Source organism: Anthonomus grandis, chromosome 8, assembly GCF_022605725.1.
Source record: "Anthonomus grandis grandis chromosome 8, icAntGran1.3, whole genome shotgun sequence".
Lineage (NCBI taxonomy): Eukaryota > Metazoa > Arthropoda > Insecta > Coleoptera > Curculionidae > Anthonomus > Anthonomus grandis.
Genome location: NC_065553.1, coordinates 30,944,611 through 30,957,463, shown reverse-complemented (window position 1 = coordinate 30,957,463; position 12,853 = coordinate 30,944,611). Strand labels below are relative to the sequence as shown.

General features: G+C 33.7%; 1 protein-coding gene across 1 annotated transcript in view; it reads left to right on the top strand.

The window, feature by feature from the left end:
* Positions 1-12,853, top strand: part of LOC126739617 (BTB/POZ domain-containing protein KCTD3) — a 96,513-nt gene that overhangs the window by 11,967 nt on the left and 71,693 nt on the right. Inside the window, exons 4-5 of the mRNA XM_050445375.1 lie at positions 766-963; positions 1,017-1,110. Of these exons, the coding sequence (XP_050301332.1) occupies positions 766-963; positions 1,017-1,110 (292 nt within the window). The remainder of the gene's footprint in view (positions 1-765; positions 964-1,016; positions 1,111-12,853) is intronic.

Here is a 12,853-nt window from a genome sequence, read left to right as displayed (position 1 = left end):
TTGGAAGGATTCTCAATCTTACATTATTTGATTAACTATAGGTTCCACTATTTTAAAAAGAGTCTCATACTAAAAAGTAGTTCAGAAAGCGAATAGACATCTAGGATTTATAACTAGATGCAGTCAAGACTTCTCATGCTCTGTCTATAAAGTTCTGTACTGTTCGTTAGTCCGTTCTAGTTTGGAGTATGCTATTTCTGTATGGGCCTCATTTTATAAATCGCATATTGAAAATATTGAGAAAGTCCAAAATAAATTCTTAAGAAATTGTTCTTTTAAACTTAAGGTTCCATTAGCTAATTGTAGTCATACTGATTACAAATAGGTAATGTCAGTTCTCTTTTTGGACCCACTTGAGTTAAGGCGTAATAATTCATACTTGTGTTTTATTTTGAAATATCTAGCATGACTGATTATCTTTTAAATAGGCTGAATTTTCGGGCGCAAAAATTGACTAGACTTAAAAAACTCTTCTTTGTAGATTTAGTAGTTCTTATGGCACAGCACAATCCTATAACTAGAATGCAACGTTCTTTCGATAGTTATATTCTTGACTTGCACGTTTCTTTTAGTAGTTTTAGGAATTCCCTCAAATTCATTAGTGACTCGTGAGTTTAACATGTTTGTTAATTTGTAACATTGATTTATGTCTTACTTAATTTAGCTTAAGTTGTATTAATATTAGTATCTTTTGTATTATTTTATTTTTGTAAAATTGGATACCATTAATAATTAAAGAAATAAATAAATAGTTAAGTTTTACAGGTCACTCAAGAAACTCATCTTTGGAACTAAGATTGCAGGCGCCAGGAAACTTTAGTAGGAGTTCCCAGGATCTTAGAGGGGTCACGAACAGAGGACATTCCAGAGCTGCCTCATTGGATCTGAGACATGCAAGGAATTCTAGCGCCGATTTGAACAAGCTGGTCAGGAATGACTTGGGTTTGGTCTTTGGACCTGCAAGTAGGAACATGAAATTTTAAAAATTTTCCTTTACTAATATTTTTAACGATTAGATTCTAGCTGGGCGGATCCTTTAAGGGTGCAAATTATCAAGGCTCACCATAATTGGATTGTGGTGGCCTATGCCCATTTTGTGGTATCTTATAGGTAAGCTTCAATTTGATACTAATGATAAGCAATAATGGTGAAACTTTGTATAGAGATAGCAAGAGTGTCCTCGCCAGTGAAATAGGAGGCGAGGGGCAAGATGAGATAATATTTGGGAATTAAAAAATAATAATTTTATGATCTATATATTTTATTTTAAAAAATATAATTAATTCTGTTTTTTCAAATTTTAGGGGCATAAAGTATGCTTCATTTTTAGTAAAAAAAAAACGCAAAACTTGTAGGACCATTATTATTTGTTTCAAAGTTACTCGCTCATGAATGTTATTAGAAGGTACATTTTTTTTCGGAGATCACAATCAATACCAACGAAATTGTTTTATGATAAACAAGGATTCCTGGTTTCTTAGTGAGTGACGGTATCTTTATCAAAATGCCCTACCGATTTTCTTAGCAAGAGTACGTAGACATGCATTTTGTGTATGGTTACGGCAGTGCTCGTCAAGCAGTTATTGAATATCAACATCGGTTTCCAAATAGACGCATTCTTCATTACGAAACATTTCTGAAAGTACACAGACAATTTCGGGAATGCGGACTGCGTGATTATTGTGTTGATCGGGGAGTAAACTTGCCACTTGTACGTCAAACCTCTACACAAGTCGGAGTACCGCGAGTAAATGTTTAGCAAATTTTAAAACGTGAAGGCTTACATCCGTATCATTATCGTAAGGTACAAGGTTTGCTTGAGGAAGATCACTATCCTCGTTTAGTTTATTCTAACTGGATATTAAGACAGTCCCGTCTTAATTTTTACTTCTGCAGAACAGTCCTGTGGACAGATGAAGCGACATTTACAACGCATGGTATTACAAATCTAAGAAACCTGCATAGGTGGGAATCAGAATATCCAAAAGCTCTCCGTCCTTGTAATTTTCAACATGAATTTTCTGTTAACATTTGGGCTGCTTTAATCAATGACTGTCCTGCTTCCTGCAATGTTGAAAGCGGACAGTTACCTTCAGTTTCTTATGGAAGAACTGCAAGGGCTTTTGGAGAATGTCCCACATTCGTCTACACATGTGGGTCCAAACGAATGGGGCTCCACCGCATTTCGGAATTGCTGTCCGAAACTGAGTTACGACCAATTGTCCAGGATGGATTGGTCGAGGCGGTCCTGTTGCCTCGCCACCTAGGTCACCGGATCACAATCACCTTGATTTTTATTTATTTATTTATTTACGGGATGTCCCCATTCTAACAGAATTACAAAATAAATTATATCCTAACCCTAAATGTATATAATTATTCTGCCATCAAAAAATATATTATACTCTATTTCAGAAGTGTGTAGAGCAATAAAACCTCATTAGGTATGCAAAAGTGGTACCTGGTGATCCACCAATATTTTATGCCACTACCTTAGTTGGGTATTAGTTTCAATGTAAAATTCTTTCTTTTCGTTGATTGCAGGTAGTGCCACCCGGTTTTGGGTCAATTTATGAGTTTTGCCCATTGTTACCCACTGATAAACATTGAAAACGGTTCGCCAAAGGCGTGCAACTGGGACTTGTTTTTTACCTTATAGTTAATGTACTTAAATGCTATTTTATTTTAGAAAGTTACTTTTGTTTAAATGGAATAATATATTTTTTTCACAAATTTATTGAACATAATATGTAGAGTAAAACAGTTGAAAATGTCACTTTTGGATCTGGCACTTTTTGAACAGTGTATAACAATTTTAAATTATAATAGATTGTAGTCTTCTTCGTCATCTGACGAACTGTCATCACCTCTTGACATTATAATTAAAGGATCGACTGTCTGATCGATGAGGTTGTCAAGATCCCACATTTTGTCCTCTTGCTTAATTACATGCTGGACTGCTTTTCGCCAATTCTCTGGTGTCGCTTCCGTAATGGCTTGATCAAACAGTAGCTTAACATCTTTCATTTTAAAAGTCGTGTTTTGTCTTGCTACAAATCCTTTTACCTGCGCCCATATCAGTTCTATAGGATTTAGTTCGCAATGATATGGCGGTAAGCGCAGTACAGTTATATTATATTTTTCGGCTATATCTTCCACGGCGTATCTCATGAAACGAGTTTTGTGTAAGTTTGCTATTGCCAGCAGTTCTTTTTTTATCAAATTTGCTTCAAACGCAATACCTTTTGCAGTCAGCCAATCGATAATTTCTTGCTTTCTCCAACTTGAAGTTGGCGTCTTCTCTATTCGCCGTGAATGATAGCTTGCGTTATCCATAACCACCACCGAATTAGCCGGAAGAAATTTTATCATTTCACCAAAATAGTCCTCGAAAACGTCTGAGTTCATGTCTTCATGGTAATCTCTTGTGCGAGTCGACTCAAAGGTTAGCAGACCTTCTTTTAAAAATCCCTCTTCGCTTCCAATATGTGTGATTATAAGTCTTCTTCCTTTTCCCGAAGGTACTTTAATACCCGTAGACAGGCCTTCTATGAAAGCTTGGCGAGCACTGGTTATATTTTTGTCTTGCCACATTTTTTGGACTATATAACCTTCGTTAATCCACGTCTCATCAAGATAAAAAACTTTCTTTTGCTCCCTGCGGTACTGCTTGATACTTCTCAAGTATTGTCGTCTCCAACAAACAATTTCGTCGCTCTCCAGTAAAAGTGCTTTGCGGTTATGCTTTTCCCAGGCAAAATCCATATTTTTTAAAGTTTTCCATAAAAGTCTTCTACTTATCAACGGAATACTGTCATCTCGGCCAAGCTCCATTAAAATTTTGTCTAGGGTGGGTATTTCCTTTTTAAAATAAAAAGAGTGAACTTTTCTTCGAATTATACATTTAGCATTTTCATCAAGGACTTTTGTAGGTCGTCCTGGCTTTTGCTTGGGAGATTCCACTTGACCTGCTACTTTTCTTTCCCGCAACAATTTGAAAATGGTGGACTTTCCAATTCCACTCATTCGAGAACATTTTTCAACAATTTCTTGCACAGTAAAACTAGGGTAATCGTGTTTTATGCAATCATGTACATTTAAAATAATAACTTTTTCACTCAGCGATAGTGGAGAATTTTTAGTACATCTTTTCGTTGGACTGAATAACTCCATTTTTTAAATATTGGGATAATAATATTGTGATTACACTACAGCGTAGCAGTGACTACTAACGTTTAAAATATGATTTAAAAGTATTTATAGTCTGTATATATTACCTGACCCCATTTTTGCATGTTACAAAGCGTTAAAAGATAGATACCTATACAAAAGGATTAAAAGTATTTATTTAGTATTTAATCTCTTTCAAAATAAAGGCATTTAATCCGTGAAAATTAAATTCATAAATATTATAAGTACCTGCGCCTATGAACTACCACGAAATGTAGCCAAACAGAGCGGAATTCCCCAGTTTATTGTTCTATACACTTCTGAAATAGAGTATAATAAGATATATAATGAACTTAATCTATTAAATATCCAAATTTTCTATAAATCAATAATATATCTATCTAAATATATATTAATATGTAGCAGCCCAAGATATACAAATAAGAAAGAAGAAAAGTAAAAGCAATCAAATTTATTTGATACTTAAGACATAGTACTCAACGAGTAAACTCACTCAGACACCTTTTAAGTTTTGAAGGCTTTAAATCCACTAAGTCAAAAGCCTGATTAAATCTATTTCCCAACATGTAGAGTCGATTAATTGGAGAAAATTTTCCATAGTTTGTATGGTGACATTCAACCAGAAAAAGGGACGTCTCTCTAAGGACTCTGGTATTGCACCTAAAGTTTATCCGCGATAACAATTTAGGGCAATCAATAGCATTATTAATCAACTTGTGAAGAAATATCATATCACACCTAATTCGATAGTCCTCAAGAGAAGTCATATTTAGCCTTGACTTAAGTTCCAATAAAGACTCATCTCATACATTTAATGTCCAGGCACAAGTCCTGAGAAATTAATTTTGGACCTTATCAAGACTGTAAATATGTAAGACTGTAAAAATGGGGGTACATAAAAGATTCGGTGTATGTGCAAGTTTCAAATACAAGGGAAGAGTAATTGGACCATATTCAGAAAGCTGCTGAACAAATAAGACAAAACAAGGGTCAAATACGGATAACTACGTCATCTATTGGCTTACGGGCACAAGCTTGCATTCAACAAGGAGGTGGACGATTTGAAAATATTATCAATTAACCTTTTTATTTAATAAAATAATTTTGTATTTATTTTACATATTAATTTATAGTATTATCTTCTAATATTCATGGGCGTCTAACTTTGAAACAATTAAAAAGGGGCCTATAAGTTTTGCGTTTTTTTACTTAAAATAAAGGGTTTTTTATGCTCCCAAAATTTTAACATAACGATACGGGGTGTTACAAAATTCAGTGTACATATTTGTAGAGCGTGTTATTGGAGTCAAATTAAGACTTTTTTTCCTATAAACATGTGCTACAGCTATTGCTCGCCACTTGGCAAGACTCGAGAGGTATTGCTTGGCTGTCGAATACGAAAGGAATGAAGGTACCTTTACACTTACACTTTTTTGCAGGGGGTTTGAACGGCGTTCCAATCATGCGGCCAATGATGCGCTCCAAGAGCGTGTTACTACAAGAATAAAAATTTGAACGTTTCATTCGCGCAGACTTAACCGCGCGTATATAACGAAAAACCTGTTAGTGTAAAATAAAAACTGTTGGTTGTCGCGCAGATTTGACCGTTCTGCAGGCGTTTTAGAAATTCTGAAAGGATTGATATAAAAAAAAATTATAAAAAAAGCAGCACAAGTTGACAGTGGCTCTTTGTATGGCTGTACAAATAAATTTTATAAATAATAGAAAAAAGGAAGGATATGGGTGAAAAAATGGATGAAGAATCGTAACAAATGTGGTCACATTAGTGGCATGTTAAAAGAACTAAGACAAGATTATCATAGTGATTTTAAAAATTATTTTTGTATGGACTTTAATATATTTAATATATTATTAGAATTGATCTCACCTATTATTTCTAAGCAAAACACGAAGATGAGAAAAAGTATTAGTGCTGAAGAGAGACTAGCTGCTACATTACGCTACTTAGCGGCAGGTCGCTCCTACGAAGATCTTAAATTTTCGACTGGAATATCACCATCTTCCTTATGCTACATCATACCCGAAACATGCAAATCCATTTATCAGGTTAAAGAAACTTATTTGAAGGTAAGTTTATTAAAAATTGTTTAGCGAAAAGTAAATAGGCATACTTTAAAACATAAATGTTTTCCTAGAAAAAAAGAAAAGTGAAAAGAACAACTTTAAAAAAGAAAATATTTGCTGATAGGTAGGGGTTTTACAGATCTATATTACCTGCAGCAGTGTTATAAACTGTTGAACACTGTGTGTTAACATAGAATCTTACTCCGAAGGTGATTAAACCTGCCACTGTTTATTAGAGTTCTGCTCTGATGGTAATGTAAACTGCCATTGCTGACCAGAAGAAGTTTATAATACCGTATGCCGACTGCAGGATGAAATTGAAGTTTAACCCTTGGGTCATAATTTTATTAACCAACCAATGCTTCGGCCAAAATGGCTTGAGTGGAATTCATCCATTTTAATTTTTCACTTCATGAAATGCCAACTGCATCATATTCACTAATAACATTCTCATTTGCAACTGGTTTCTGCAAATTCCATGAATTCAGCATTTTGTTAATTAAAGTTGCTCTTGACTTTTTGCGGTCACGTATTTGAGAGAAGAAAGGGGTGGTTTTGATTATGAAGCATGCAAATTCTAGAAACAAATTAATAAACAAAAGACGATTAGTGCCAAGTAGCATTGGATTTTAAAAATAAATGGCAGTATATAAATTGTGGGGGAGCTCTTGTTGTGAAGCATTTACGCAAATTATTAATTTTTAAATTTACATCGATGTTGGGAAAAAGGCAGAAAAAGACATTCCGATGGAGGAATTTTTAAGTACACAGAATTTACTGATAAATTGACAAAAGGCATAAAATAAAAGTAATTTTTTTATGCAAGAGGTTTTTTTTCCATTAAAACGATATTTTTTTCAGGTCAGTTACGTTGGCCGAATAATGATGAAACGGAGAAAAATCTTAATTATGTTTTCTTAGGCGATGAAGCATCTTCATTGCACAACAATTCTTTGAAACCGTATTCTCAAAGAGATCTATCATTGGAAAATAAGAATTTTTATCTACGGTTTATCCCGTGCACGTTGTTGCGGAGAATAATTTCGGTTTACTAGCTGCACGTTGTCGAATTTTACCCACAGCTATACACATTACCGATCCACAAAATATCACCTACGTGGTTTTGGCTATTTGTGCTTTGCACAATTTTCTTATAAGACACATGACTTCGTATGCAACTTCCAGATCGTTTGATCACGATGATTTGGCGACTCACGAATTACAAATGGGTGAATGGCGGAATAGCAGTACCAAACTTACCAGTTCCTTACTAGAAAAATTCCTAAAATAAGCATAAAAAATGGCATAAAAACTAAAAAATGCACTATAGGAATACAATATGAAATACTTCTAAAACTGAAATATGTACTAGGGAAAAAATTAAACAATAAAAATTTTCGGTAGTTTTTATTTAACTTTGATAATATAAACTAACGCATCATTAATAATGATCTTTTTTTACAAAAGAAACATCAGCTCATAATATTCATGCTTGAAGGATACAATAATTAAATGTTTTTCTAAATTATCCACTGAAAATCCCATTCTTCTATCACTCAAAACAAGTTTTAAATGGGAGAAAGTTCTTTCAACATCTACGCTGGTAATTGGAGCATATATTAAATTTCGGAATTAAAGCAGCATTAGATATAGCAAGGTCTTCAACAAAATCTCCTTTAATCACATTTGAAATTTGTTTTAAAATTTCATACCCTGTATTTTTGTTTAAAACTTCATTAAGCTTATTATAAATTATTTTTCCAGGTCCACCATGTACTTTTAGGCCAAATTCTGCTTAAGTTCTTCATCTTTGACTATCTTTTGGCACTTTAAAATTGATTTGGAGGAGGATTCAGAAAGATCTAATACGGATTTCCTTGAAAGATTCAAAATGGTTAGCATAATAGTAAGCAGCGTCCAGCCATGTACCCCACCTTGTAATAATGGGTTCAGGGGGTAGTGGTATGTATACCTGGCATCCTTTCTCGAAATATTTGAGCTCTTAATGGTGCTCTTACTAAAATCTTTTTTCCTGTATATACCAAACTATTTACCAAAGGGAACTGGGTACGAATAGTTTCAGCTACCCGATTTAATCCATGTGCTAGACATGTACAATGGACTAGATGTTGATACAAAACTTAAATTAGGATATTCCTTTACCATGCAGCTGCACCAGAGAGCATTAGTAATATTTTTTCACTAGGAACAGGGTCTGGCAAAAAGAATTTGTTAGTTCATCATGAACAAATCTAGTAATGGTATTATTATTTGTTTTGTCCAGCTGCTTTGAGCTAATTAAAAAAGCATTACTTGAGCTATCTTCGCTCAATATTCCAATCATTAAATGAGCCATGTATCGACCACATGAATCCGTCGTTTCATCTACGCAAAACCATATGTAGTTGCATCCTATTTTTGTTTTAATTTCTTGTATTATATTATTGTAAACTAGATCAATATAGTTTTTGCGCAAAGTTCATTCGGCTGGAATATGTCTACCATTGTATTTCTGCATAAAGGAACTGAATATTTGACTATTTAATTTATAAAGTGGAATATTGCAGGAAACCAGAACTTTACACAAATCAAAATAAAATTGTTTTTGCTCATCCTGTGTAGATGAGCTGGCCATTGATTCCAATAAACTTTGTTGTTGAGTTGATTTATCTTTCATTTTTTTCAAATTTTCCTGTAGTTTTTAAATGCTGCTGTATATTTTTTTTTTTTTTTGCAATTTATCTGCAAAAATAATCTTTTATGAGCTGTTTTTTAAAAACACAAAATAAATAAAAAACTTACCGTTTTTATACAAGCTCTGCAAAACAATTTATTGTTTTCATACTTCAATTGTGAATGGCCTCTTATCCATTCCTTCACAGTTGGTTTTACTTTTGGCATTATTTTTGTTAAATGTTAATAAATAACTCACTTTAAAAGCTAATTCTGCGATTTAATATTTTACGTCGGCAAGTAAATTCGCAATACGAACGAAACTCTGAACTGATCCAAAACAGAACGCGCGACACGATGCGATGTAATGGCCGCAAAAGGATAGCAGGCTCTACTAGATATTTGCGTGCGTTGGGAATTTATTAAGGAAGGAAAATAAGCTTTGTGATGGGGATTTGTTGCTTAATATTTCCCTGTTAATAAAATAAGATATCAGATTATTTATCAGGAAAAAAATGTTGGCACATGAAGTGCAAAATATGCATCATATATATCACTTCTGCTCCAAATATGCATGAAAATAAGCACAAATGAAAAATATGCATAAAAACTAAAAAAATGCAAAATGGCACGAAAAAAAAGTTACCAAAGGGCTTCATTTCTTGTAATTCATATGTATGTATGTTCAAATTAGCTTAGTCATCAGAAATTACGTATGGCATTATTTCTTGGCATTATTTCTATCAATCCGCGCTTTAATTATAACTCACCTGTGTTAATATATTTTTTTACGCCTGTGTCTTGTGTTTTCTTGCACTTCAGTATCCTGAGATTCACTCTCATTATTATGCTCTTGTAATATTTGGCTTTCACTATTATCTGCCTGTTCTCCTGCCCCATTGTCACATCCTGCCTCTAACTCGTCCGTATCGATATTGCTTATACGGTTGGTATTTCCTGATCACTGGTAAATAGCAATAGGTCATAGTACCATAAAGTGGGTGCGTAGACATCATCTGCCCCGGCTCCAATTCGCATTGATTCTGCCACGTTTTTTACTTTCTTGCGAAAAGAACCTCAAATTAAGCACAGAAAAACCTTCACGATCTTCTCCCGCAATCAAGTCTTTACTAAAGTACGAAGTGTTTGCGCGCATGCCCGACTCACATCTACATTACCGTTCTTGCGCGCACGATTGGAACGTCACGTTCAAACCCCACGCGAAAGAGTGTAAGTGTAAAGGATTTTTGTTTTGTTCAGTGTTCTTTTAACTTTCTTCTTTTATGTTAAAGTGTATATGATTGTGATTATATAAAATGGGCCCGTTCTCGATTTTTTTTTATTTTACAAATCGAAAGAAAAACACCTATAAAGTAAATTCCCAAATTTTTAGATTTTTATTCCTACTTTTAACCCCTTAAAAAAATTAACAAAGTTGCTCCACGCGAAAACGGGGCGGAGCTTCGGGTGACGTCACGATGCAGCAGACGAGACGGTGCGACCGCGCCGCGGTATCGGGAGACGGCCAGAAACAGTGGAAATCGAATTAAAAAACGTGTTTGTTTAGTCTGTTGCGAGTATTCGTGTGGTGTTTTCTGTTCTGTAACTTTTTTTAATTTAATTTCTGGTGTACCATGACTGACAAAAAAACTACGAGGAAATATTGTATTGTACCTGAGTGTCCTAATACCTCAAAAAATGCCCCTGAGAAACTATTTATAAACGTGCCTTCTGATCCTACAGCTAGGAAGGTTTGGCAAAAAGCTATGCGTCGAGAAGTTTTTGTTTCTGGTAAATCACACGTTTATTGTTGTGAGGATCATTTTGATGTAAGTTAAAGTTTGCGATGATAACGCAGAATAAAAATTATTTTATATCTTTAACCTCTTTTAGGTAAAAGAAGACATAGAAAATTATATGTACTTAAAAACTATGAAAAAAGGTAATATTCTTATTAAGCCAAATGTAGTACCGAGATTTTTTGACTGCCAAAAAAGTCGAGTAATAGCACATAAAGCGAAACAGTCGAAGTTTTTACAAAAAAAAAGAACAGCGGTCTTTGATTCATAGTTTACTACTTCCTGGGACTTCTGCTGAAATCGAGGATGTTGAGCAAGAAGATAACGTGACAAGCGAAACAGAACCGAAACAAAAAGATGTAGGCATTCAAGTTTTATTCAAGGTAGAAAGTCGCAGCAAGGGAATTCAATGTATGCCAGATGATTTGGTGCCAGTGGAAAAAGAGAAGAAAAAAAGAAAATGTGCATTTAAGCAAAATGATTCGAAGATAATGCGGTTTGCTGAAAAAAATAATTCTATCTCTATTTCCACTAGCGGCTCTACGTCCACATTTAGCTTGTCACAGCTAAGTATGTCGGATTTTGACAATACGCAATATATGGAGAATATGGACTTTTCAGAAGAAATACGAAAAAGATCTACGTTTTTAGTAGAAAGAAATCCAAAACTTTATATAGGTATTCCTAGCCATTCATTGTTTATTGTAAATATTCTAGCGCAAAAATGTAAATTAGATAGATTAGATATTTTTTTAACTTTCAAAAAGATAAAACTAAATTTATCCTATAGAATATTAGCTGACGATTTTGGCATACAAGTTGCTAGGGTATGTAATATTATTCAAAAAACTATACCTTTATTAGCAGGTTACCTTTATCCATTTGTGCAATTTAAATCATTAAATGATGTCCAAGAAAAACTTCCTATTCCCTTTAGGCATAGATATAAAAATGTTCAATGTATTATTGACTGTTTTGAAATATCGATACAAAAACCAAGCAACCCAATACTACAGTCTCTTTCATGGTCAGAATATAAAGGTTGTAACACTATGAAATATTTAATAGCATGTACACCAAATGGTTTTATTTCTTACATTTCTAGTGGCTTTGGTGGTAGAACTACTGATAAAATGATAGTTGAAGAATCAACTTTTTTGGCAAAATTAGATCCAGGGGCTCAAGTAATGGCCGACAGAGGGTTTAAGCATCTCGAAAATCAACTTTTAGCCAATAATAATCAACTGGTTAAACCACCATCTGTTTCATCAAGTCAAAAAAGTTCGAAGAATGAAGTTACAGAATCAAAAAGAATTAAGAATACTTAAGAGCACAAGCTTACAAGCTTAAGAATACATGTTGAACGAGTGATTTCTCGAATAAGGGAAGTTTCCATTCTTCAACCTCATGCTAGTGTTCATTTAAGTTTAGTTAAATATTTAGATTTAATAGTGCAAATAGTTTGTGGAATTATTAATTTACAAGATTATTTAGTGAAATAAGTACACAGAGTAATATTTTACATTATTTTATTAAAAATGTTTTCCAACCAAAATTTATTCAGTTGTTTTATTACAGATTTCACAAGTTTTTCATCAAAATCACGATGTTTAATTGTAATTTTTTTTGATTTTTCAAAATCGGGATGTGAGATGACAAAAATTCCATGCGCTCTATTACTAAGATACATTTGTTTCTGAATTTGATACAAGTATTTTTTCTTAATATTTCCGTCGGAATCTATGTAATTTAAACATGATTTTTCGGTTGTTGGACTTTTAATTTCAACTACAGATGTACTATTTATAGCATCAGGAGAGGCACCTATAAGAGGATTTTCTTGAGAAAGAAATATTCCTGCTTTCGAGAATTTTTGCCCCATTTGGTTTTCCAATACTTTTAAAATGTCACTTTCCAGATTTAATCCCCTCTTCATTGCTTTTATTTGAAAAAGTTTTGCCCCTAAAATGCTTTCGACTAAACATCCATCTAAAACTCGACATCTGGTCACAGCATAAGCCTTTGATGCAGTAATTCGCCCATATCTCATTTCCTGCCAAATATTGCTCTCACTCTGTTTTCTAGTATCTTTTTCTACATCTAAA